Genomic DNA, 23,420 nt, shown 5'->3' with positions numbered 1-23,420 from the left:
CAAGTTACGTGATTGCTGTTATGTGAATGTCCTGGGCATTCCTGGCCTCTGTCTCTGAGGGGACAGAGTTTAGTCAGACTTGGCTATTCATCCATTTAAACGGCAATAAATATCTCAGCTTTCATTTAGGTGATATGATGCTAACTGACACCTGTATTTAAAGTTAGGTAGTGATTCTCACACGATAAGATAGTGCCCCAGGATGCCATGCTCAGCAGCCCACCCTCAGCCACATTCACCTGTTCACATGATAACTGCTTATCCGGGACCCTGAGTCTCCCTCGGAAGGGAGACCAGGAGGGAGGGAGAGGAGAGAGAGGGTACCCGGGGAAGTCTGTAGAGAAGAAGGAGGGCCTACCCAGTCAACCAGTGACTGAACATTTTGGTTTTGAAAGCCCATGGTCAAATGAACAGGCCCAGCCTGCATCCACCGTCGTCTCCCCCGGGGCACCTTAGTTAGGCCTACATTTAAATGCCATGTCCCTCTTGCCAGAACCGGGAAATCATAGCATATGGCTTATATCTACATAGCAGTGATCATCAGTCTTGTCAATTGCTTGGAAACAAAAATGAGTAGAAGGTTCCAATTTCAAATCTGCTAAATTATTTACTTGGAAAGTAGTGGGCTGTCTCCAGCTTCTAGAGAAAGGAAAGCCCTTCAGTTCCCAGAATTGTGCATGCCTTACCAACTATATAAAAAACTTACATTAAAAAAAAAAAAAAAAACTCACTTAACTTTTGTTCTTGGCAGGTGGTGACCTACTTGGCAGGCTGTGGCCTACAGAGCTGCCCCATGCTTCTAGCCAAAGGATACCCTGATGTCGGCTGGAACCCCATTGAAGGGGAGCGCTACCTGTCCTTCCTGAGGTTTGCCGTCTTCGTGAACAGTGAGTCTCAGTTTCCCATGCCTTTCAGACCTAGGATGGCACAATCACAGTGCGTACTAGGAAAAGGAAATTCTTTGCACTGCTTCCTATCCATAAACACGGTAGATTGTATAGGTAGGTGGCAGCTGATAGAAAAACCTCTAGGACAATCAGGCTAGACAAGGATCAAGAGTGGAATCCAGTGGAGAGAGTCCTGAATGCTAGGACCAGAGCCTACAAGGAGCTCACTACATCGGCCTGGGCTTGTCACCTCTTCGTACCTCTTCTTCTAAAAGAGGGCGCTTGTTAATATCTTTGTTTCCCAGAATTAAATGCAAGTGTGTATCTAGATTCTTAGAGTTTTGAATGGATGAATGAATGGTTGGATGGATGAATGGATGATTGGATGGATGGATGAATGAATAAAAACATGGAAGAGCTGATAGCTGTTAAAGGTAACTAAACTCCCAGTAGGGAAAAAAAAATAAAGAATTGCAAAAGAAACCCTAAATATTCTTCTTCTTAATGCAAACCACCTCTCATTTATACTGAATTCCAAGTTGACACAAACTTTGCATTTCTACTAGTTTAATATGCTGAATTGATCACTGAGGAAGGCTTTCTTAATATCTCCTTGCTATTCTTTGGAACTCTGCATTCAGATGCTTATATCTTTCCTTTTCTCCTTTGCTTTTCACTTCTCTTCTTTTCACAGCTATTTGTAAGGCCTCCCCAGACAGCCATCTTGCTTTTTTGCATTTCTTTTCCGTGGGGATGGTCTTGATCCCTGTCTCTTGTACAATGTCATGAACCTCATTCCATAGTTCATCAGGCATTCAGAGTGAAAAAGTTGGCTTAAAGCTCAACATTCACATGGCATCTGGTCCCATCACTTCATGGGAAATAGATGAGGAAACAGTGGAAACAGTGTCAGACTTTATTTTGGGGGGCTCCAAAATCACTGCAGATGGTGATTGCAGCCATGAAATTGAAAGACGCTTACTCCTTAGAAGTTATGACCAACCTCGATAGCATATTCAAAAGCAGAGATGTTACTTTGCCAACAAAGGTCCATCTAGTCAAGGCTATGGTTTTTCCAGTGGTCATGTATGGATGTGAGAGTTGAACTGTGAAGAAAGCTGAGCACCAAAGAATTGATGCTTTTGAACTGGTATTGGAGAAGACTCTTGAGAGTCCCTTGGACTGCAAGGAGATCCAACCAGTCCATTCTAAAGGAAATCAGTCCTGGGTGTTCTTTGGAAGGAATGATGCTAAAGCTGAAACTCCAGTACTTTGGCCACCTCATGCGAAGAGTTGACTCATTGGAAAAGACTCTGATGCTAGGAGGGATTGGGGGCAGGAGAAGAAAGGGACAACAGAGGATGAGATGGCTGGATGGCATCACCGACTCAATGGACATGAGTTTGGGTGAACTCCAGGAGTTGGTGATCGACAGGGAGGCCTGGTATGCTGTAATTCATGGGGTCACAAAGAGTCAGACATGACTGAGCGACTGAACTGAACTGAATATGCTGAATATTGCATAAAATGAGTAGTTTCTTAAAACTGTACCTTGTCTCCAAAATTGTGTTATGATAGTAATACTAGCTTACTTGTATTTACATTATAGTTACAGTCTTTCTCCCTTTTCCCATTTTGGAGTTTCTGGCTAACAAACCTAGCTGCGCTAGTTAAATGATTGCAGAGAGGGATTTCAGCTAATAAGCAGTCATGCCGATTGTTCTATGAGAATTCACCTAAAAATGTATTGGTATCACACGGTCATTGTCTTGCCATGTGCTCTTCTTGTCTCCTTCTCCCCAACCCCCTGCTTATTTTCCTACATCATGATGCATTCTGTTCTTAATATTTGAATGGTTTCCAGTATCCCGGTTTTTTCCCTTTCTTGACTTGGTCACAGACCTTGAGATGTTTGTCTTTTGTCCCCCTAGGGCTTGTCCAGACAAGTTTTCAGGGATTTGGGTTTTCTGCTTCCCTCTGCATGTTCCATACCTACTATGTCTTCATCATCAGCATTGCTAAACTACCATTTTCTTCCTCTGCGGCCAGTTTCAGAATATCCTCTGATAGCCTGTCTTACTTCTAGTCCAGATGATTGAATATCCCAAATTAATGCAGAGTTATCGTGGTAATAAAGGGGATTTTGAGTTGATTTTAAAGATTCATCAGTTCAGTTCAGTTTAGTTCAGTCACTCAGTCATGTCCGACTCTTTGCGACCCCATACATCGCAGCACACCAGGCCTCCCTGTCCATTACCAACTCCTGGAGTTCACTCAGACTCATGTCCATCGAGTCAGTGATGCCATCCAGCCATCTCATCTTCTGTCGTCCCCTTTTCCTCCTGCCCCCAATCCCTCCTAGCATCAGAGTCTTTTCCAATGAGTCAACTCTTCGCATGAGGTGGCCAAAGGACTGGAGTTTCAGCTTCAACATCAGTCCTTCCAATGAATACTCAGGACTGGTCTCCTTTAGGATGGACTGGTTGGATCTCCTTGCAGTCCAAGGGACTCTCAAGAGTCTTCTCCAACACCACAGTTCAAAAGCATCAATTCTTTGGTGCTCAGTTTTATTCACAGTCCAACTCTCACATCCATACATGACTACTGGAAAAACCATAGCCTTGACTAGACGAACCTTTGTTGGCAAAGTAATGTCTCTGCTTTTCAATATGCTATCTAGGTTGGTCATAACTTTCCTTCTAAGGAGTAAGCGTCTTTTAATTCCATGGCTGCAGTCACCATCTGCAGTGATTTTGGAGCCCCCCAAAAATAAAGTCTGACACTGTTTCCACTGTTTCCCCATCTATTTCCCATGAAGTGATGGGACCAGATGCCATAATCTTCGTTTTCTGAATATTGAGCTTTTAGCCAACTTTTTCACTCTCCACTTTCACTTTCATCAAGAGGCTTTTTCATTCCTCTTCACTTTCTGCCATAAGGGTGGTGTCATCTGCATATCTGAGGTTATTGATATTTCTCCCAGCAATCTTGATTCCAGCCTGTGTTTCTTCCAGTCCAATGTTTCTCATGATGTACTCTGCATATAAGTTAAATAAGCAGGGTGACAATATACAGCCTTGACTTACTCCTTTTCCTATTTGGAACCAGTCTGTTGTTCCATGTCCAGTTCTAACAGTTGCTTCCTGACCTGCATACAGATTTCTCAAGAGGCAGGTCAGGTGGTCTGGTATTCCCATCTCTTTCAGAATTTCCCACAGTTTATTGTGATCCACACAGTCAAAGGCTTTGGCATAGTCAATAAAACAGAAATAGATGTTTTTCTGGAACTTTCTTGCTTTTTCCATGATCCATCGGATGTTGGCAAATTAATCTCTGGTTCTTCTGCCTTTTCTAAAACCAGCTTGAACATCAGGAAGTTCACGGTTCATGTATTGCTGAAGCCTGGCTTGGAGAATTTTGAGGATTACTTTACTAGCGTGTGCAATTGTGTGGGGCCACCAAATTCTATAAATAGACTGTATGATACATACCAGATCCAGGAAAGACCCATTTATTCGTCTCGGCCAACTTCACAGGAAGATCAAGGGTTTTATGAGTCAATTAGTGGGACTGTCTACTTGGGTTATGAAGGTTGAGGAATCCACTGGCTGTTTTCTTACCTGGATGGCCGAATTCCAACACTTGCTTTTGCTTATGTGGTATAACCATATTCAACTAAACTCTGAATATGTTCGGTCCACCCTCTTTGCTTTCAGATTGTTTTATGCCTTTTTAATATACTCTACAGTACAATTTCATAACGCAGTAAACTCCTGAAAATCTATTAGACCATCAGTAGGAAGCTATGTGCACTTTAACCTTTATTATGTCTCTTATCATGTGAAGGTCACATTTGGTTTTGGCAAAGATTATTAGCTTCTGCTTTGAAAGAATTGACAGTCTACTAAGGGGAACAGACATGGACAGGTCACTATGATAAGGAGTAGAGTAAGTTAGGGACAGAGTACTAGTGGGTTTCATGAGGGGACACTTACATCCTGTTGAGGTCAGAAAAGGCCTCTTGGGGAGGTAGTATTTGTGATGAGCTTTGAAGGATCCAATTTCCAGATGCTAAGATACAGGAAAGGAGCCAGTTGAGCAGTGGCGTGAGGGCTAAAGCACGTGTGCTGAGGAAACACAGTGATCAGCTGGTCTTGGAGGATAGATGCATAGATGACAGTGCTAAGAGACAAGGTGTAAAAGGTAGGCAGGCAGCTCTGATGGGGAGAATTGAAGTGCCAAGCTGAAGAGTTTAGTCTTGATTCAGTGTGCAGAGAACTGGGAAACCTTTTCATCAGAAGAAAGACTGGCAACCACTGGGAACTTCTGTGCCCAGGTTAGGATAATGAGTTTCTGAATTGTAATGGCGGTGATGGGAATGGGATAGAGGAGATCCATGTGAAATAAATAATAGAGGCAGAATTTATAGGACTCACTGGTGGTGAGGATTATAATGGCTGGGTCCTGGGTATGTTGACATAAGGAAAAAAACAGGTCACTTTAGAGCTTAGAGATCTAAGGGAGAAAAGAAGTAAGGGTGGTCAGAAGGACAAAGTGGATGGAGATGGAGGGTCATGGGCTTGTGTGTTTTGGGGAGTAATTTTGCAGTGTGTGACCTCCCAGATGGAGATGCCCCAAATTGAGGCTATAGAATAGAGATCAATCAGGCAACAGATTGGGACCAATTGGGCCTGCAGGTCACCCGCAGTTGAAATGGTAAGAACAGACTGTCCAGGGGAGAACATAGAAGAGAGCGGGATTCATATGTGCAAACTGGTTCATTTATATAACAACCCAGTGAGTTAGATATAGTTATTGTCATCATTTTATGGATAAACACCTTGATGCTTAGAGCCATTAATAAGTACCTTTGCCAGAATCACACAGCTAGTAGACATTTGTGAGGATTTGAACCAGAACAGTTTGGCTCCAGAGGCCAAACTCCACTCAAACCATTATATAGCATTGTCTTGTAAACAGTGTCTCCCTAATGAACAAGGAGAAACAGCATTTTCTCCTTTGAGTTGATCAAAAATTGGAATTGTTTAATTTCTGTTTGGTGCTAGTGTTTGTTTAAAAAAAAATTTTTTTAAGCCAAATCAAAAGCTCTTGCTATATCAAAATAATAGAATTAGAAAATTCTTTTCTAACATTATTTTAGTAGTTTCTCTTAATGTTGGTGTTAAATCTTCTTAAACGAGATTTGTTTTTAAGAGAACTTCTTAAAGCATATAATTTTCTCCACTTTATTTTTATTAGCTTGCTGGGAAACCTTGGGTTGTGTTTAACTCTGGGAGGACTAAAGTTGAGAGGTTTCTATTAACCCAGCAATTACAAACTTTATAGCCTGTCTAGACACAGGTGTGTCTGGGTGTGTGATTAATCCCTTCCTAAGGTAGATACCAAGTAGGAAAAGATTCCTTACAGATCCACAAGAGGAAGGGGAATTCCCTGGCAGCCCAGTGGTTGGGACTTGGTGCCTTCATTGCTGAGGGTCCAGGCGCAGTCCTTGGTCAGGAAACTAAGATCCCACAGACCATGTGGCACAGTCCAAAAACAAAGAAGAAAAAGAAGGGGGAAAGTAAATCTGTGCCTCCGTAGAGTCCTTGGAGCATTTTAGTGTGTCTTCCTCAGGCTGCAAACTTATCTGAAAACACGATGTGTCCAGCTTTACTGAATCTGTTTCCCTAGGCAGCTTGATCATAACTCGGACGTCCGTCGTGTGACATGTGAAGAGTGCATGAGGGGCTGTGAGAAGTGACAGGAGACATGCATGAGAAGCTCTACCCTGAAGTCACTGAAAGTCAAAGCAGCAAACAGAGCAAACTGAAGCAAAATGATAAAAATCATTATATACGTACTAAAAAACTCAACTGTACCCACCTCCATAGTGACATATGTGGCTGTGGGCAGGCCAAAAATGATGGTGCTTGTTGGAATCTTGGAATAAAGGAATGCCTGGGGAAGAAGGCAGATGTTGAACAACATCCTGAGGAAAGAAACGGACCTAGTGTAACAGAGTAGTCAGGGGAGAGCATACTGAGAGGCGCTGAGCTGGGAGCCAGAAACCTTTTAGGGTATGACATTTATATCTCAATAATGCTGAAAAAAAGGTCTTTTAGGATCAAGAATACAAATTTAGCATGTTAGCTTTGAAGGGCATAGTAGGTACAGATGCTTAAAAGAATCAGCTGGTTCTGTATTCATGTCTTTAGAGTCATAAAAAATGTAATAACCACTCTTCATTGTGATTGGTATTGATGACTGGGGATGGTTAAGATTAAAATGTCTAAGATTTTGTTCTTGTTGTCAGATTTATAATCCTAGGAAATGGACAGCCTCGGTTCTTGCAAACAACAGCTGATAATTGCATTGGTAATGCAGTGATGGATAATCACCCTCAGCATTCCATTTGATCCTTTCAAGCCTGTAAATGACATTAACAAGAGGCTTGAGCGTACAAGGTTAGGTAATTCAGACATGGACAATGTTCTCATTAAATATACAGTCTAGTATGAAAAATACAGATACCAAAACATTCATTAATTACACTTGTGTACAATGCTTTAAGAAAGAAGATGGGGCGTTTTGGAGGGTTACATCCTATGGAACTTTCAAGTTTAAGCTGATCCTCAAGGGCAAAATGGAATTGCATAGGTCAAGGTTTTATGTCAAAGGAATGGAAAAGAAGAGAGCATTCCAAGCAAAAGAACTTAAAATAGGAATTGTGGTTAGAATACAGACAGTAAGAAAAGCAATGGGCAATCATGATATTCTTGTTAATCATTCCTGTGATGAGAATGACTGCTTAAGATTAAAATGGAGAGAATCATTCCATTTCCATCTAACTTCTCAGGAACATTGAAAACAAGGTGGTAATATGAAGGCAGTGTTGAGAGACTTTGAAGAGAAGCTCTGTGAATGTGCACCATTATTAAGCTTATTATTCATTTGGAACTCCAGCAAAAACACTGTTGTAAGCCCTTGGGCAAAACTAGTTTACCTCAGATCTCTCTTTCCCTTGAAAAATGCCTTCAAGATCAGTATTCCCCTTCTCCCTTGGGATTTGGTTGGCAGCCCAGCTTACTGAGCTACAGGTAATTAGAAGAGACTGTTCTCTTCTCTTCTAATCAGACCAACCTTTCTACCTTGCAAAACCTTCAGAAATCCTTTTCCTTGGTCCCCTCTCCAATTAGCATCAATGGTTGCACTTCATTCCTCTTGCAGAGTGCTCTCTGCATCCCCCACAGATGACCAATATCCAGTGATCAAGCTATAGCTTCCTGGATCCATTGTACCAGCCAACCTAATTAGCTTAGATGTGGCATCTGGTCCCATCACTTCATGGCAAATTGATGAGGAAATAATGGAAACAGTGAGAGACTTTATTTTGGGGGGCTCCAAAATCAGTGCAGATGATGACTGAAGCCATGAAATTAAAAGATGCTTGCTCCTTGGAAGAAAAGCTATTACCAACCTAGACAGCATATTAAGAAGCAGAGATATTACTTTGCCAACGAAAGTCCATCTAGTCAAAGCTACGGTTTTCCCAATAGTCATTTATAGATACGAGAGTTGGTCTATAAAAAAAGCTGAGTGTTGAAGAATTGATGCTTTTTAAGTGTGGTGTTGGAGAAGACTCTTGAGAGTCCCTTGGACTGCAAGGAGATCCAACCAGTCCATCCTAAAGGAAATCAGTCCTGATATTCATTGGAAGGACTGATGCTAAAGCTGAAACTCCAATACTTTGGCCATCTGATGCGAAGAACTGACTTATCGGAAAAGACCCTGATGCTGGGAAAGATTGAAGGTGGGAGGAGAAATGGACGACAGAGGATGCGATGGTTGGATGGCATCACTGACTTGATGGGCATGAGTTTGAGCAAGCTCCAGGAGTTGGTGATGGACAGGGAAGCCTGGCATGCTGCAGTCCATGGGGTCTCTCAGACAAAGAGTCAGACACGACTGAGCAACTGAACTGAAGACATAAGATTCAGATAAAATAAGGCTACCTTGGCAAATGAATTTCAATAGTAAACTCAATACAGAACTCACAGTCTTAATTCTTCAAATCCTTTTGGACACTGTGGTCCACGTTCCATCAAGCTTCATGACACTGATCACTTTGGAAAGAACAAAGTTAATTTCAGCATACTGGTTAAGACAAGGGTTGACCCATAAGTGTTTCCATTCTGAGAACTGAGAGAATCTGAGCACAGTGTTTAAATAAGCTTGACTAATAGGGTTGAATTTTTTCCTCCATTTTTGACACTTAAAATGTCAAAGTTTTAGCTTCATTATTCTTGTAATAGGAAATGACAACTGGGAGTGTAGATATATGTGCTACCTGATAGGTGTTGAAGGCCAACAATATTTTAAAGTCGTCAACTGTGGGTTACATCTATAACTAAAAATACTTGCTTTCAAATATACTGATTCTCCTGGTGCTTTTCTTTAAGTATCCCTCTGTGAATAATCTCTATCGTGTATAAATGCTAGGTTGACCTCATGGAAAACATGTCCTGAGAACTAGCATCACTTTTTTATCTGAACTCCTCTGTAAACAGTACAATGTCAACCTCCCCTTGGGTTCCTTTCCTTCCTGATTCTTTCCACCATATCATTATTGTGACTATTTTACCCTTTCAGCATCTCCTGAGAATTTTCTTCACGTGGATTCTGGTTTAGTTAAAAACAAATGCTGTTTTGATACTATATTAGATGAAACTTGAAGAAAAACTTCTTTACAAAAAAATGTAGTCTCTTCTTGAAGGCTTGAGCTATAAAATAGTGAATGCATGCTGATGGGCTGTATAAATTCAGTTTAATGAAACTCTATTCTGAATCTAATTACACGGTTCTAAAACTTATGTTGGTGTAAACTTAACAATCTTGGATTTTACCTGTGGTGTAGAAGGTCAAGTGATAAGAAAGGATGTCAGCAGGCCACGCTTAGACCAGGAATACTGGTAGACTGTCCAGGGCTGTGAGACACAGCAGTGTGTTCACATGTGAGTTTGAGTGGGACCAAGTTAATTTCAAGTATTTGGAAGCAAGCTCAGCCCTTCTAATGCTGTGGACGTGATGGAAGAAATCTCTGCACATGAGTAAGAGTAATGGACTCACCCTAAAACTAGAAGAGGCACGAGTATCTCAACAGGACAAATGAGACTTGGTGAGCTGGTGCAGTGTGCCTACTCACACAGGGATTTGCTAAAAATCTAGAGGAAAAGCCAAGCTTTATAGGTTTCCATTCTAATGCGCCATTGTAAGTTGATTCATAAAAATGTTCATTACACAGAACTTAAACTCTTGTGATAGTTTTAAAATACATCTCTAAATTCTTCCTTGTACCTCCCTCCAAAAGACGGAGCCTACTTCTTCTGCCTTTGAGTGCGAGCTGGATTCAGTGAACCACTTCTCATGGATAGGATATAGTAGAAGTGACAGTATGTGACAAGGTTGTAAGAGGTGTCGCGGCTTCTCCCTGACGCGCTGTCTTGGATCCTTTGTTCTGTGGGAAGCCAGCTGGCATGTCATGAGAACACTCAAACAGCCCTATCAAGAGGTCTCACGGTGAGGAGCTGAAGCCTCCTGCTCACAGCCATGTGAGTAAGCACGGAAGCTGATACTCCACGTCCAGTCAGGCCTTCAGAAGACGGCGGCCCTGGCTGACAGTTTTATTGCAGCCTCATGGGAGATCCCGAGCCAGGGCTGCCTCGCTTAGTCACTCCCAAATTCCTGAACTACAAAAAACTATGAGATAATAGTTAGTCTTAGCCTGTTAAGATTGAAGATAATTTTTAATGCAAGGATAAATAATTAATACAACAGCGTATCAAGATGCAACCTCTATTATAGAATTGAATCCTCCAATAATATCTAGTAACTTTATAAAAATATTTTTCTTCAGGTTTCATCCAGTACACAGTGTCAAAAAGCCTTGTCTTTGAGGTTTGGCCCAGGGGTGAATTCTCAGACGCAAGTTAAGATTTTGTATGAGACACTGAGACAGAAAGTATGTCTCATGAAATTGTTTGAACAAGCTGTAAAACTACTTTGGATTTTAAAACTGACTCTGAGAAGCATTGGCGATCCCTGTCTACATGTGGCAGTTCACTGCTTAATCACTTCTTTGGGAAGTGATACCCTGTCTTGGTTATCTACGGTTTCTTCCAAACAGAAATACCAGCAAACCCAGTCATCCAGTCTTTAGCTCCCCACAGAGCAATTCTAAGAATAACTAAGACAACTTTACCAAGTAGATTCTTACCCAGATAAATGATTTCAGAAATGCCCTGAGGTCCATCCCCGAGAGTTTCCCTGGTGGCCCAGACAGTTAAGAATCTGTCTGCAATGCGGGAGACTCGGGTTGGATCCCTGGGTTGGGGAGATCCCCTGGAGAAGGAAATGGCGACCCACTCCAGTATTCTTGCCTGGAAAATCCCATGATACAGAGGAACCTGGAAAGCTACAGACCATGGGGTCGCAAAGAGTCAGACAGAACTGAGCGACTAACATTGTCATCCCCAAGAGAGACACGCCCCAGAGAGAACAGCTGAGGCACGTCACCTCTCCAGATGCTAACTGAAACACACCAGCTTGAGTTACCCTATTACCTCATCTCAAGGAAGCAAGGAAATACCTAATAAGCACCCCAAGGGAGTTAATAAAGACATAAAGGTCCTCTTTCTCTAAGTCACTTGTGAATTAATCAGTAATCCATGGTAGATGCAGTAGTCTATTTCTTGCCCTCTGAGGACCTAAATATACTGAAATAATGTGAATGGCATAAAATCCTGAACTGAGAAGCAAGACTCTGTTCTAATACTGGTTAATTGTACTACTTCAGATAAATAGATTCTGACCTAATTTATCAAAGCTTCCTCTGCATCAGTATTAGCTACTAATCTTAAGAGTATGTGACAAGCTAAACCAAAACTGTTCTTCCAGCCTTATCAACTAGAAATCAATTCTGGGCAACTTTGTCAGCAGTCCAGTAATTAGGACTCCACGCTTTCACTGCAGGGAACACAGGTTCAATTCTTGGTCGGGAAGCTAAGGTCCTGTAAGTCACATGGCATGGCCAAAAAAATGAAATCAGTTCTGAGGTTGTCCCCTCCAGCGAGATGGTAAAAATGCCTCTTTCCCTTAGGTGAAAGTGTGGAAGAAAATGCTAGTGTCGTGGTCAAGCTGCTCATCAGACGCCCCGAGTGCTTCGGCCCCGCCCTGCGGGGTGAAGGAGGAAACGGTCTGTTGGCAGCCATGCAAGGCGCCATTAAGATCTCTGAGAACCCAGCCCTCGACCTCCCCTCACAGGGCTACAAGAGGGAAGTGTAAGTGAATAGAATTGCCTTCCCGCCTCCGTATGGTTGGTGAGCTCCCCAATATTCTCAGTACATGCATGATAAAGCAAGTGTCAATAACCTCTCTCTGGTAGAAGAAGCACAGGCTCCTTACAGCTGTTGCTCAAACAGCTTAGATCACTTTGTGAGCTTGTTATCTTGACTCTCCCGGTAAGCTTCATGATCAGTCTTATCTTCCCTGCCTTCCGTTTCCCCTTCTCCAGTCAGGTCCGTTGGCAAATCCAGAAGTCGCAAGCTCAACCCCCATCACACCCCACCCCCATGCCTCCCTGTGGCATCCCCACCAGAGGAAACTGTATCTAGGCTAAGAGGCCTGGACCAACGGGCTCCAGTCACTGTCTAACTCCAGCCTGTCCCCTTCAGTATTTTGAATCCCACTGTTTCACCTCATACCTCTCATACTTTTAAAAAGAAGGAGCAACCTCCACTTCCTCTTCTGAAAGTGTCTGATTTGATTCCTGGGGTAAAAAGAAAGCTGCAGAATGTGAAAAAATCACAGCTCTACTAATCTTGGAATTTAACAGTTAAAGATATAGTTAGTACATTATCGGCCTTGTGACCTTCCTTTCACTATGTCTTGTGACCATTTCCCTTTTATCACGGCCTCTAAATTAGACCCCAGAATCTAGAGAAGGGATATAACTCAGCCTAGCCTGGGATATAACTCCAGCCAGGGGCTCTTTTTTCTTTTCTTTTCTTTTTTTTTTTTTTTCTGGTCATCATTTCTGGTAGGTGATCTGGTAGAATTAGAACCCAAAACATAAGCTGTCCCAACTTCCTCATGTAACCTGAGAAAAACTGAGGCCCAGAGTCATATAGCTTCTTAGCATCAGAGCCAGGGCCTGAACTTGGCCTTCCTGACTCCTGTCCAATGTGCTTTCCATGTCTGCCTAGCAGGAAAATGATGGAACGGTTGGTAGATGTTTTGGACTTCCCTGATGGCTCAGACAGTAAAGCGTCTGCCTACAATGTGGGAGACCCGGTTTCAATCCCTGGGTGGGGAAGATCCCCTGGAGAAGGAAATAGCAACCCACTCCAATATTCTTGCCTGGAAAATCCCATGGATGGAGGAGCCTGGTAGGCTACAGCCCACGGGGTCGCAAAGAGTCGGACACGACTGAGAGATTTCACTTTCACTTTCTTTCACTTTGGGGGTGCTGCTCCATGAGTGAGTGTAGTCTGCATGATCCACTCATGTCAGTTAAGTTCATGGGAGTATATTTGGGTCATTTGAGCTTGCTGAGTTAAACCACCTCATTGACATCTGGGGGGAGAGAAAGAGTCCAGTGGAAAGGATGCATGATGCCCAGGGTGAGCAGAGAAAGTATTTCCATATCGTGTCTCGAGCATGGTGCCACCTGCATGACTTCCTTATAGCTCCTTGTGTCGCTTCTGTCTCAGCAGCACAGAGGACGATGAAGATGAAGAAGAGATCGTGCACATGGGCAATGCAATCATGTCATTTTATTCGGCTCTTATAGACCTGCTGGGCCGCTGTGCTCCTGAGATGCACGTAAGTGATAAGTGCCCAGAGAGCAGCTTTGAGGGACTTGAATCAGGAACATGGTAGATGTCGTGAAGGTCATTTCTTCTTCTGTCCCTGGCATGTGTGAATGTGCCTTTCTCTCTGTTCCTTCTAGCCAAAATCAAAAGTAGTTTCTGCCTCTGGAACCTGATTCTACAGTTTTCTGAGGAATGACTCCTGGGAAAATCTCTGTGTTGTATGATTTCTCTGTGACCCTACATATTCTTGTTTCAGAAGCCTCCAAAAATTACATTTTCTTGCACCTCAGCCTGGTCACAATGTGACCAACTTGATTTCATGGTTGTCTCTGTCAGGACACTCCACATGGAAAATCTTTTCTTGATGACCATGGTGTTAGGCATCAGGAAGATAGTCACAATTCATGTTTGATTATTTCCCAGCGGTAAGCTTTGCAGATATACTGGAAAAGATGATTCTATTTTTATGAGATGTCTTCTCAAACATTCAGTTTCAAACTGAATTTGTGTGTTCAAAGTTGTGTTTTCACCTTCCCTTTTTCATCTCTGCTGAGGGTGGAGACACATACTGGCCTTATTTCTCATAAAGTCTCACATTATTAAGTGAGAGAGGAAATAATTGCTGCTTGTAGGAAAACAGAAAAGATAGTTCCTTCTATTTTAAAAGTACTTGGTAACTGTGTAATAGAACTTTGTTCATTCAGGGCTCAGGTGCTCTCTCCACAGTGTTCACTGCATTTGGATTATATGCCAGTGTCTCCTAAAAGTACTTGCAATGCAGACGAGGGTGATATTAATAGTGGTTTCTGGTATTGATGAGGTTATATATTTGGTCACAGCCAAGATAACAGTGGGTATGTTGTATTTAGTGCTAATGAAAAGATAGCATTGATTTAAGTAGTGGCTTTCAAATTCTTTTGACCAAAAAAATTATTTTAACCATAGTAAGAAATTTGGGGTGGGCTAACAAGATCACTTGGGTTTTTCTGTAACAATTTGTTCCAAACAAACTTGTTGAGAAAATTAATATCATTTACATTGTAACCTAGTATACATATGTCCAGAAACAAAACTTATCCTTGCTATGGATACTGCATTCTAATAGTTTCTACTCTATTCTAATATATTTCATGCTTTTTAATGCTGGTGACAATCCACTAGCTGATTTTATAACCCACTAGTTGGTCAAGACTACAATTTGAAAGATACTGCATTAAAACATAAACTCTTATCTTTCTTCCTGTATGTCATGTATTATCTACTTAACAATGTAGCCTGTTTGGAAATCCATCTACAAGCGTTTAGGGGAACTCTTCCGGTATGGAAGAATCTAGGGTAAAAGTACTGTGTGCTTTTGTGACCCCATAAACTGTAGCCCACCAGGCTCCTCTGTCCATAAGATTTTCTAGGCAAGAATACTGGAGTGGGTTGCCATTTCCTTCTCCAGAAAAGTACTGTAGAGAAAAGAAAATCTAAATCTTCAAAGGGGAGGCTGATCAGAATTCTTAACTTGTAATAGTTTCTAGTTCCTACTGTGGAACTAGCACCTTACCCACATGGGCAAATCTTTCCATTTCTGTGCTGTTAAACAAATAAAGGAAAATGAAAGGGAGCTAGGGAAATTCTCAGGCATCCTTCTGTCTTAGGGTGGGGGGTCAGTTCCCTTGATCACCTGTCATCTCTTCACAAAGCAGGTTACACAGTTTGCCTAGTCCCAGGAAGACTGGCCACATGGGATAGCTAAACCCTCAGAGCCCCACCTGGGAGAGAGTTTCTTCCTTGCTTACTGCCCCTCAGATTCAACCTCATAAACACATACACATACTTCTCCCATGGCCCTTCCTGTGTGAATAAGGGGAAGGGATGATGCAGTCATCACTCACAGCTGTGCTCACAGCTAGGGTCACACATAGGTGTCCCCCTGTCTCTGATTCTGCAAGCATTGTGTCCCAGCATTGTCACCCAGCTACCTCCTAGGTAAGCTCAGTCCTGAGCTCATGACACTTCCATTGCCAGCTAAGAGCCTGTGCCCAGAAGCGTGCCTGCTGCCCCCACATCCAGGAGGATGTGGCTGTGTACATGCCCACCGTGGCCATAAGAATCAGGCTATCCATTCCCAAATAACTCCCTTGAGATTCTGAAGTTCTCTCTGACATCATCTATATCCCTCTTGTTGCCCTGTTCTCAGCATTAATCAAACTTTTTTAGGAAAGCAAAACACCTAAGTCATGTCTACATTGAGCAGAATTCCAGGGTCTGGAATCATGGCCACATTGTCACCACACTTGTCATGGCTACCTAGAGCTCCCAGGACTGCAGTCACACTGAGACTCAACAACAGGCTGCCGTCACTGCGGAGACTACACGGCTGTTGCTATCACAGCAAAGGAATCCACTTGCCTTCCTTGGCCAGAGTTATTCCCTCAGTAGCACCTCTTCTAGAAAATCAAGAGAAAGTGCTTCTTTTTTTCTGTGGCCACCCATGTCTAGAACAATTAGGGAGACACAAAAGTGTCCCAACCCATCCCCCTACAAGGAGAATAATTTTACTGCCCAAACTTTTAAGGTGGGGTGGAGTGTGCATATGGGAACTTCATTTATCTTACTCTCCAACCCTACCTTGCAGCTTATCCAGACAGGGAAGGGAGAAGCCATCCGGATCAGGTCCATCCTGCGCTCCCTGGTTCCCACCGAGGACTTGGTTGGAATCATCAGCATCCCCTTGAAACTGCCTTCCCTGAACAAAGGTAAGGGAATGGCTGAAGACTGAGTCCTGCCAGCCTCCCCAGGGCCACCTGCTCGCAGCAGGACCCTGTGTGCAGTGCAGGGGTCCTCCCTGCCTCCTACTGCAGGGCAGGCTTCACAGGGACAGGATCTTGCTCTTTTTCTGGCAGTGGGGAGTTCTCTCCTCCCAGCTCCAGCTGGCTGCTTATCTCCTCTGCTCCTTTGGGTTGAGACTTCCCTACACCATGTCCTATAAATATGGCTTGCCGAGACCTCACTGTCTTCTAAACTCCAGTTGTCTGGAGGGAGGCTGATGGACTGGGACCAATAAGAGCTCTCTCCAAACCTCCCATCTCCTTTGCCTCTGTGCCCCCAAACTGTGCAGCCAGCTGGGGCAATGGAAGGATAGAGTCTGACTCAGGCTCCCTTGGCCATAGTGCTATGCGCCTCACGGCCATGGACCATAAAGGGTCTTCTTCCACTGCTTCTTCTGACATTGGGCATCAGTCTGTGTTAACCTTACAAAACTTATACTCTCCCCAAAACACAGAGGCTCTCCATGTCACTCCATCTGCTATCCAGTTAGTTCCCTCCTGGCTGGTGGAAAAGGTGGAAAGATAGCATGCTGCTGCTGCAGTGTTTTGCAAACTGGTGTTCCGCGAGACATTTTGGTAAAGCATGCTAATTGCTGTACATGTTAACAAGGGGTTTGGAGTCAAATAAGTTTGGGAAACCTTGGGATATATCACATTTTTCTGTCTTTACTGAGATATAATTGACACATAATGTTGTATAAGTTTAAGGTATACAGTGTGATGATTTGATATGTTTATCAAAATAAAGTAAGTAAATGCATGCTTCACCTTGCATAGTTATCATTTGTTGCTGTTATGGTAAGAACATTTAAGTTCTACTCTCAAAGTAACTCTCAAGTATACAATACAGCGTTGTTAACTATGGTCACCACGCTGTACATTAGATTCCCCCAAACTTACTCATCTTATAAGTGAAAGTTTGTACCCTTTGGCCAACACCTTCCATTTCCCTTCCTTCCCCCAACATGTAGTAACCATCAGTCTACTCTCACTTTCTATGAGTTCAATTATTATGAGTTCAATGTATAAGTGAGCTCATACAATACTTGTCTTTCTCTAACTTATTTCACTTAGCGTTATATCCTCAAGGTGCATCCATGTTGCTACACACAGCAGGATTTCCTTCTTTGATAGCTAAATAGTGTTACTCTCTGTGTGTCTGTGTGTGTCCTTATGTATGTATAGACCACATTTTCTCTATCCGTCTATCTGTGGACACTTAGACTATTTTTTTCTATGTGTTGGCTATTGTGAGTAATGCCGCAATCAACCTAAGGATGCAGATACCTCTTGAAGATACTGATTTTGTTTCCTTTGGCTATATATCCAGAAGTGGGATTGCTGGATCATTTGGTTGTTCTGTTTGTGATTTTGGGGAAACTCGACACTTTTTCCATAGTGGCTGCACAATGTATATTCCCACCAACAACAAGGGTTCCCTTTTCTCCTTATCCTCGCCAACATTTTTTATCCCTTGTTTTTTTTTTAATAATCTTTCTGCTGGGTGTGAGATGATATGTCCTTGTGGTTTTGATTTGCATTTCCCTGATGGTGAGTGATGTTAAGCATCTCTTCATGTATTTCTTGACCATTTGTATGTCTTCGGAAAATATCTGTTTGTATCCCTTGACCATTTTAAGTCAGATCATTTGTTTTTGTTGTTGAGTTTTTGAGTTCCTTATATATTTTGGGTATTAACTCCTTATTAGATATATGGTTTGCAAGTATTTTATTGCATTCTGTAAGTTGCCTTCTCATATTGTTGATTGTTTCTTTTGCTATGCAAAAACTCATTAGCTTAATTTGTCCACTTGTTGATTTTTACTTTTGGTGTCATATATCCAGAAAAATCATTGCCAAGATCCTATCAAGGATCTTACCCACTGTGTTTCTTTCTAGGAATTTTAAGTCTTTAATCTATTTCTAGTCAACTTTTGTGATAAACTTTTGTGTAAGATAGGAATCCAAATTCTCTTCATCTCTGATTTTAGACAATTTTATTATAATGTGTCTTCGAGAAGATGGTTTGGGATTGAAATTTGAGGGTGACTTATTAGCTTTATAAACTTAGATGTCCAAATATCTCCTCAGGTTTGGGAAATTCTGTCATTATGTCTTTAAGCTTTCTGCTTCTTTCTTCCTCTTTTCTCCTGGACTCCAGTGATAGGTAAATTGTTTCTCTTAATGGTGTCCCTTAAACCCTGTAGACCTTCTTAATTCTTTTTTTCTGTTTGCTGAATGATTTCAAATGATTTATCTCTGAGTTCACTGATTCTTCTGCTTGGTCCAGAAGACACTCTCTATTGAATTTTTCCATTTAGTCATTATATTCTTCAGCCCCAATATTTCTTTTCTGTTCTTTTTAATTTTTTTAATGTTTTGTTCTATCACTTTGTTGAACTCATGTTTTTGTTCTTGCTTTCTCTATATCATTAATTTGTTTATCTGGATTCTCTTGCAGCTCTCTGAGCATCTTTAGAATAACTATTTAAAAATCTTTGTCAGGCAATTCATGCATCGCTGTTTGTTTGGTTTCAGTTACTAGGCATTTACTGTATTCTTTTTGTGGAGCATGTTTCTCTTGTTCTTCATGAGCCCTGTAGCCTTGCATAGGTATTGTGCATTTGAGGAAACAGTCACCTCTTCCAGACTCTACGGACTGACTTTGGTAAAGAAAGACCTTCGCCTTCAGGTGGGGCTCTTCTGGTATAGGAATGTAAGGCAACTTCAGGTCCAGACAGCACATGATGTCTTGTTGCCTCGGGCCCCTGGGGTCAGCAATATTGACAACTGCATGGTCCTTGGCCGGTGCTGCCTGGGGTCCTCCGTGACCGACAGGGCTGTCAGCTCCCTGAGCAGTGCTTCAGGTCTAGCTGCTAGGGCCCAGGGCAGGCAGTGGTGGTGGTGGCCAGGGCCAGTGGCACACACGCTTGCAGGGACCAGCTGCAGACACACATGTAGTGGCAAGGGCGGGGCCAGCAGCAAAGACCAGAGCCAGCTGTGGGTACACTGGCACCTGGGGAGACCCTGCTGGGTCTCACCTGGTGCATGTACAGCAGTGAAGGCCCAGAATCGGAGCTGGGCAGGCAGTGTGCGGGTGCACAGCTGGGGCGGTAACCCTGAAGCTGAAGGAGTCTAGATGGTGTCTCATACTTGCACAATCACAGAGACCGGGGCTGGCTGCTGGTGCAGATTTGGGGTTCTGGCTGTTCCTGGGGAGCAATGGGGAGAGAGTCAGGTGACTGGGCATCTGTGAACACACACAAACCCATGGGACAGAATCCTGTGAAATCTGGATTTTGTGGTGGCTGTGCTGGCTTTTAGTTTCTTCAGTGGCAAAAGCTGCTGGGTCCTCAGCAGGCAGGTCACTGGAAAACCAGGATCTCCTACTGTGTGGCTGATACTGGTCACCCCTGCCCTTCTTTCTTGTTCCTAGGTGTCTCTAGGCATCTCAGCTTTGCCAGTCTCTGGGTAGGGTGAAACCAAAGCTGGCCCTTCATGCAGTGCCCCAGAAGGCTCTGGAAACCAATCATACACCCTACTCTCAGTAACTGGCAAAAGAAACTCTTTCTAGTTGAGTTTCCTTCTTGGCACTGAGCAGGGCCAGCCTGAAGAATGCGGGCAACATGAAGCCACCCTTCCCTCCCTTTTTGTGCACTTACTTTCAGATGTTTTATTCCACTATATTCATTGCAAGGATTGATGCTGAAGCTGAAACTCCAATATGTTGGCCACCTGATGCAAAGAGCCAGTTCACTGGAAAAGACCCTGATGATGTGAAAGATTGAGGGCAGGAGGAGACGTGGGCAACAGAGGACGAGATGGTTGGATGGCATCACCAACTCAATGGCATGAGTTTGAGGAAACTCCTGGGGATAGTGAAGGACAGGGAAGCCCAGTGTGCCTCAGTCCATGGAGTCACAAAGAGTCGGACACGGCTGAGTGACTGAACAGCAAATGTTGCCGCAGTTTATTTGTTGGGGCCCTCCCTAAGCCCTCCAAAGCCCTCCCAAAGCTGGTGTTGCCCACGGGTAGCTGATCTTTGGGGGAGATCAAGCCTGTGGTCTCCTACTCCCCCCATCTTGGTGACGTCATTCTTGAACGTATCACATTTTATAACTTCATGAAGCCTCTGAGAAACCTTGTGGTAAAGAAGATAAATGTTGAACTCAGTGTTTCCCAAACTTTTTGAACACAGAACGCTCATTAGTATCCCGTAAAAGTACTGTCTTTTAGACAGTATACCGGATATTTGAGATTCTAACTCAGCCTCCCCTGTTCATAAACAGTTCCCACTAGTGCTCAGGGGAGGAGACGCAGGCAGCGTCCTGTCTGGAAGGAGTCCTCTCCTTGCTCTCCCAGAGTCCTGCATAGATGCCTGGGCTGAATTAGGTTTGGGACTGGATAGCACTAAATGTTTGCAACTCTCAGGGTGCCTTATGATGTACAGAATTTATATAAGGTGTGACTTTAGCTTGATCATTCTGGAGCTCTCTTTTCTAGTTTTTGGTCTTAACTAAACTGTAGGAGGAAGACTTTTTCTTTTTTATCCCCTTTAGAGATCCTTTTTGTTCTCCACGTCAAGAAATTTTTTTTTTTTTTTTTTTTTTTGCTTCATGGCATTTTCCTCACTTTATCTTTGACCCTTTTTATTAAAATAAGGTTACAATTCTTGGATGATTTCCTGATCTAAATTTCACCTAAACCAGATAATACTCACTAAATACTGAAAGAGCATGTCCTCAGTGTTGTGCTATTTAGGTTGCAATGCTTATAAGCACGACATACTTTTCAATTTAATCTGCCTTACATTTTTCTCCCTCCCTTTTTTATGCCATCATTGAACAAAGCAGTAAATCAAGCCCTGACTCCTGGCATTTGCTCACCAACCTCAAGCTCCCAATGCGATATCGCTGAGCATAGAGTTGGACAGAGAATTCACATAGCACCCTGCTGTACTGAATTTCCAACATACAAATACAATACATGTAAATAAAATCAAATATAGATTATAGTACAATAATTGGGAAGTGATAAGCTTTGAATATTTGTCATGTTTTAAAATATATACTTAATTACAAAGTATAATTTTAATAATGGACATATCTAATATCGGGCTCACTAAATTCCTGAAATTTTAGCAATCAACTCTTCCAAGCCAATATAAACTGACTCTAGCACCTTGTATTATTTCAAAAATTCCTATTTCTTGTCAGGAGAACAAGCCATAGACAGACAAGCTCCGTGTTCCACTTGAGACTGTGGAGACAGAAAAGAGAATATGACATTCTCTGTGTTTCTTTCAGATGGGTCGGTCAGTGAGCCAGATATGGCAGCCAACTTCTGCCCTGACCACAAGGCGCCCATGGTACTGTTCTTGGACCGTGTGTATGGCATCAAGGATCAAACTTTTCTGCTCCACTTGCTGGAAGTTGGATTTTTACCTGACTTAAGAGCCTCTGCCTCTCTAGATACAGTAAGTGGTTAAAATGAGAAAAGTATTATTGGAATTAGAAGTGAAGTTTCTATCTACTCCCTGATCACATATTAGTAGCTTGCTTTAAAGGGTGAGAAGATAGAGAAACAAGAAACGGAGGATCTGAATTTCCTGGTCCAGAGACTTAAATGTAGGTGAACTGGACCTGAGATATTCAATTGAGCTCCATCCAGTGCAGTGTCCTTTCCTCAGCACTGTGGTGGTGGCAGGGAGTGGTGCTATCCCGTGCATTGCAGGGTGCTTAGAATCATCCCTGCCCTCTGCTGGTGCTACACACCAGTAGCACACCCCCCAAAGCAATTCACCAGATGTACCCTGGGAGACAGTCACCCTCACATGAGAACCATGGCTCTATCACTTATGAAGAAGGATGGCTGGCAAGCATGATAGGCTGGAAATACTCTTCCTACTCTGACTTCTTACGTTATATGCACTGACCATCAGGAAGGATAGTCTGAAGCTCAGGGCATGACAAGGTCAAGGTAACAGGCCAAGTACAAATCCAAATTTGGCAGTCAAGTGTGAGGTAGGGTAATCCATCATCGACAGACATCAAGACAGGAGGCCCAGGAGTTCGAAAACAAGAATGCCAGGTGCTCCAGATCAGGACGAAGCAGAGAGAGAGAACACTAGAAGTTCTGGGTTTAAGGGGGAAAGACCAATGAGATCAGCTTAAGTTTTAAAACAAATATTGACCAGCTTAGGGTTGTTTTTAAATTGTATTATTATTTATTTATTTATCTAGCTGCGTTGGGTCTTTGTTGCCACATGTGGGCGACTCTCTGGTTGTGGCACCCGGGCTTCTTGTTGCCGTGACTTCTCTTGTTGTCGAGCACAGGCTTCTAGGTGCACGTGGGCTCAGCAGCTGTGGCTTGAGGGCATTAGAGCACAGGCTCAGCAGCTGTGGCTTGAGGGCGTTAGAGCACAGGCTCAGCAGCTGTGGCATATGGTCTTAGCTGCTCCACTGCATGTGCTATCTTCTGTACCAGGGATCGAGCCAGTGTTCTCTGCATTGCAAGGTGGATTCTTAACCACTGGACCCTCAGGGTTGTTTTTAAAGAGCCAGTGGCATATCTTCTTGATCAGTTGTAAAGTGTCTCAAAGGCACCACCTGGTGTCCAACAGCAGTAGAAGTCTGAGCTCCGGTGAGGGGTGGTCAGCTAGCCAGTACCTTAACTGGGGTGAATTCTACTTGAACGAGTTACTCAGAAATGGATGGAGTCACCCAGAAGTGGAAAGCAGTATGAGCCCCAATCTGAATGGGCATTCCATCCCTATCTGTGGCATGGAGGTAAGAAATGGTATATCCGTGAAGGCATTAGGGGCATATGGCTGTTTTGTAAAATTA

At 43.0% G+C, this 23,420-nt stretch overlaps 1 protein-coding gene across 5 annotated transcripts in view; it reads left to right on the top strand.

Annotated features, from left to right (window-relative positions):
- The window catches only part of RYR3 (ryanodine receptor 3), a 557,802-nt gene that overhangs the window by 416,645 nt on the left and 117,737 nt on the right, over positions 1-23,420 (top strand). For 3 of the 5 annotated variants that reach the window (XM_027553457.1, XM_027553455.1, XM_027553454.1), the window contains 5 exons: positions 752-887; positions 12,043-12,223; positions 13,655-13,766; positions 16,383-16,503; positions 21,882-22,051. In XM_027553457.1, the coding sequence (XP_027409258.1) occupies positions 752-887; positions 12,043-12,223; positions 13,655-13,766; positions 16,383-16,503; positions 21,882-22,051 (720 nt within the window). The remainder of the gene's footprint in view (positions 1-751; positions 888-12,042; positions 12,224-13,654; positions 13,767-16,382; positions 16,504-21,881; positions 22,052-23,420) is intronic. The other 2 variants (XM_027553458.1, XM_027553456.1) reach the window with 1 other exon arrangement.

Source organism: Bos indicus x Bos taurus, chromosome 10, assembly GCF_003369695.1.
Source record: "Bos indicus x Bos taurus breed Angus x Brahman F1 hybrid chromosome 10, Bos_hybrid_MaternalHap_v2.0, whole genome shotgun sequence".
Taxonomy (NCBI): Eukaryota; Metazoa; Chordata; class Mammalia; order Artiodactyla; family Bovidae; genus Bos; species Bos indicus x Bos taurus.
Note: the sequence above shows the minus strand (reverse complement) of the source record. Positions and strands in the feature narration are given on the sequence as shown.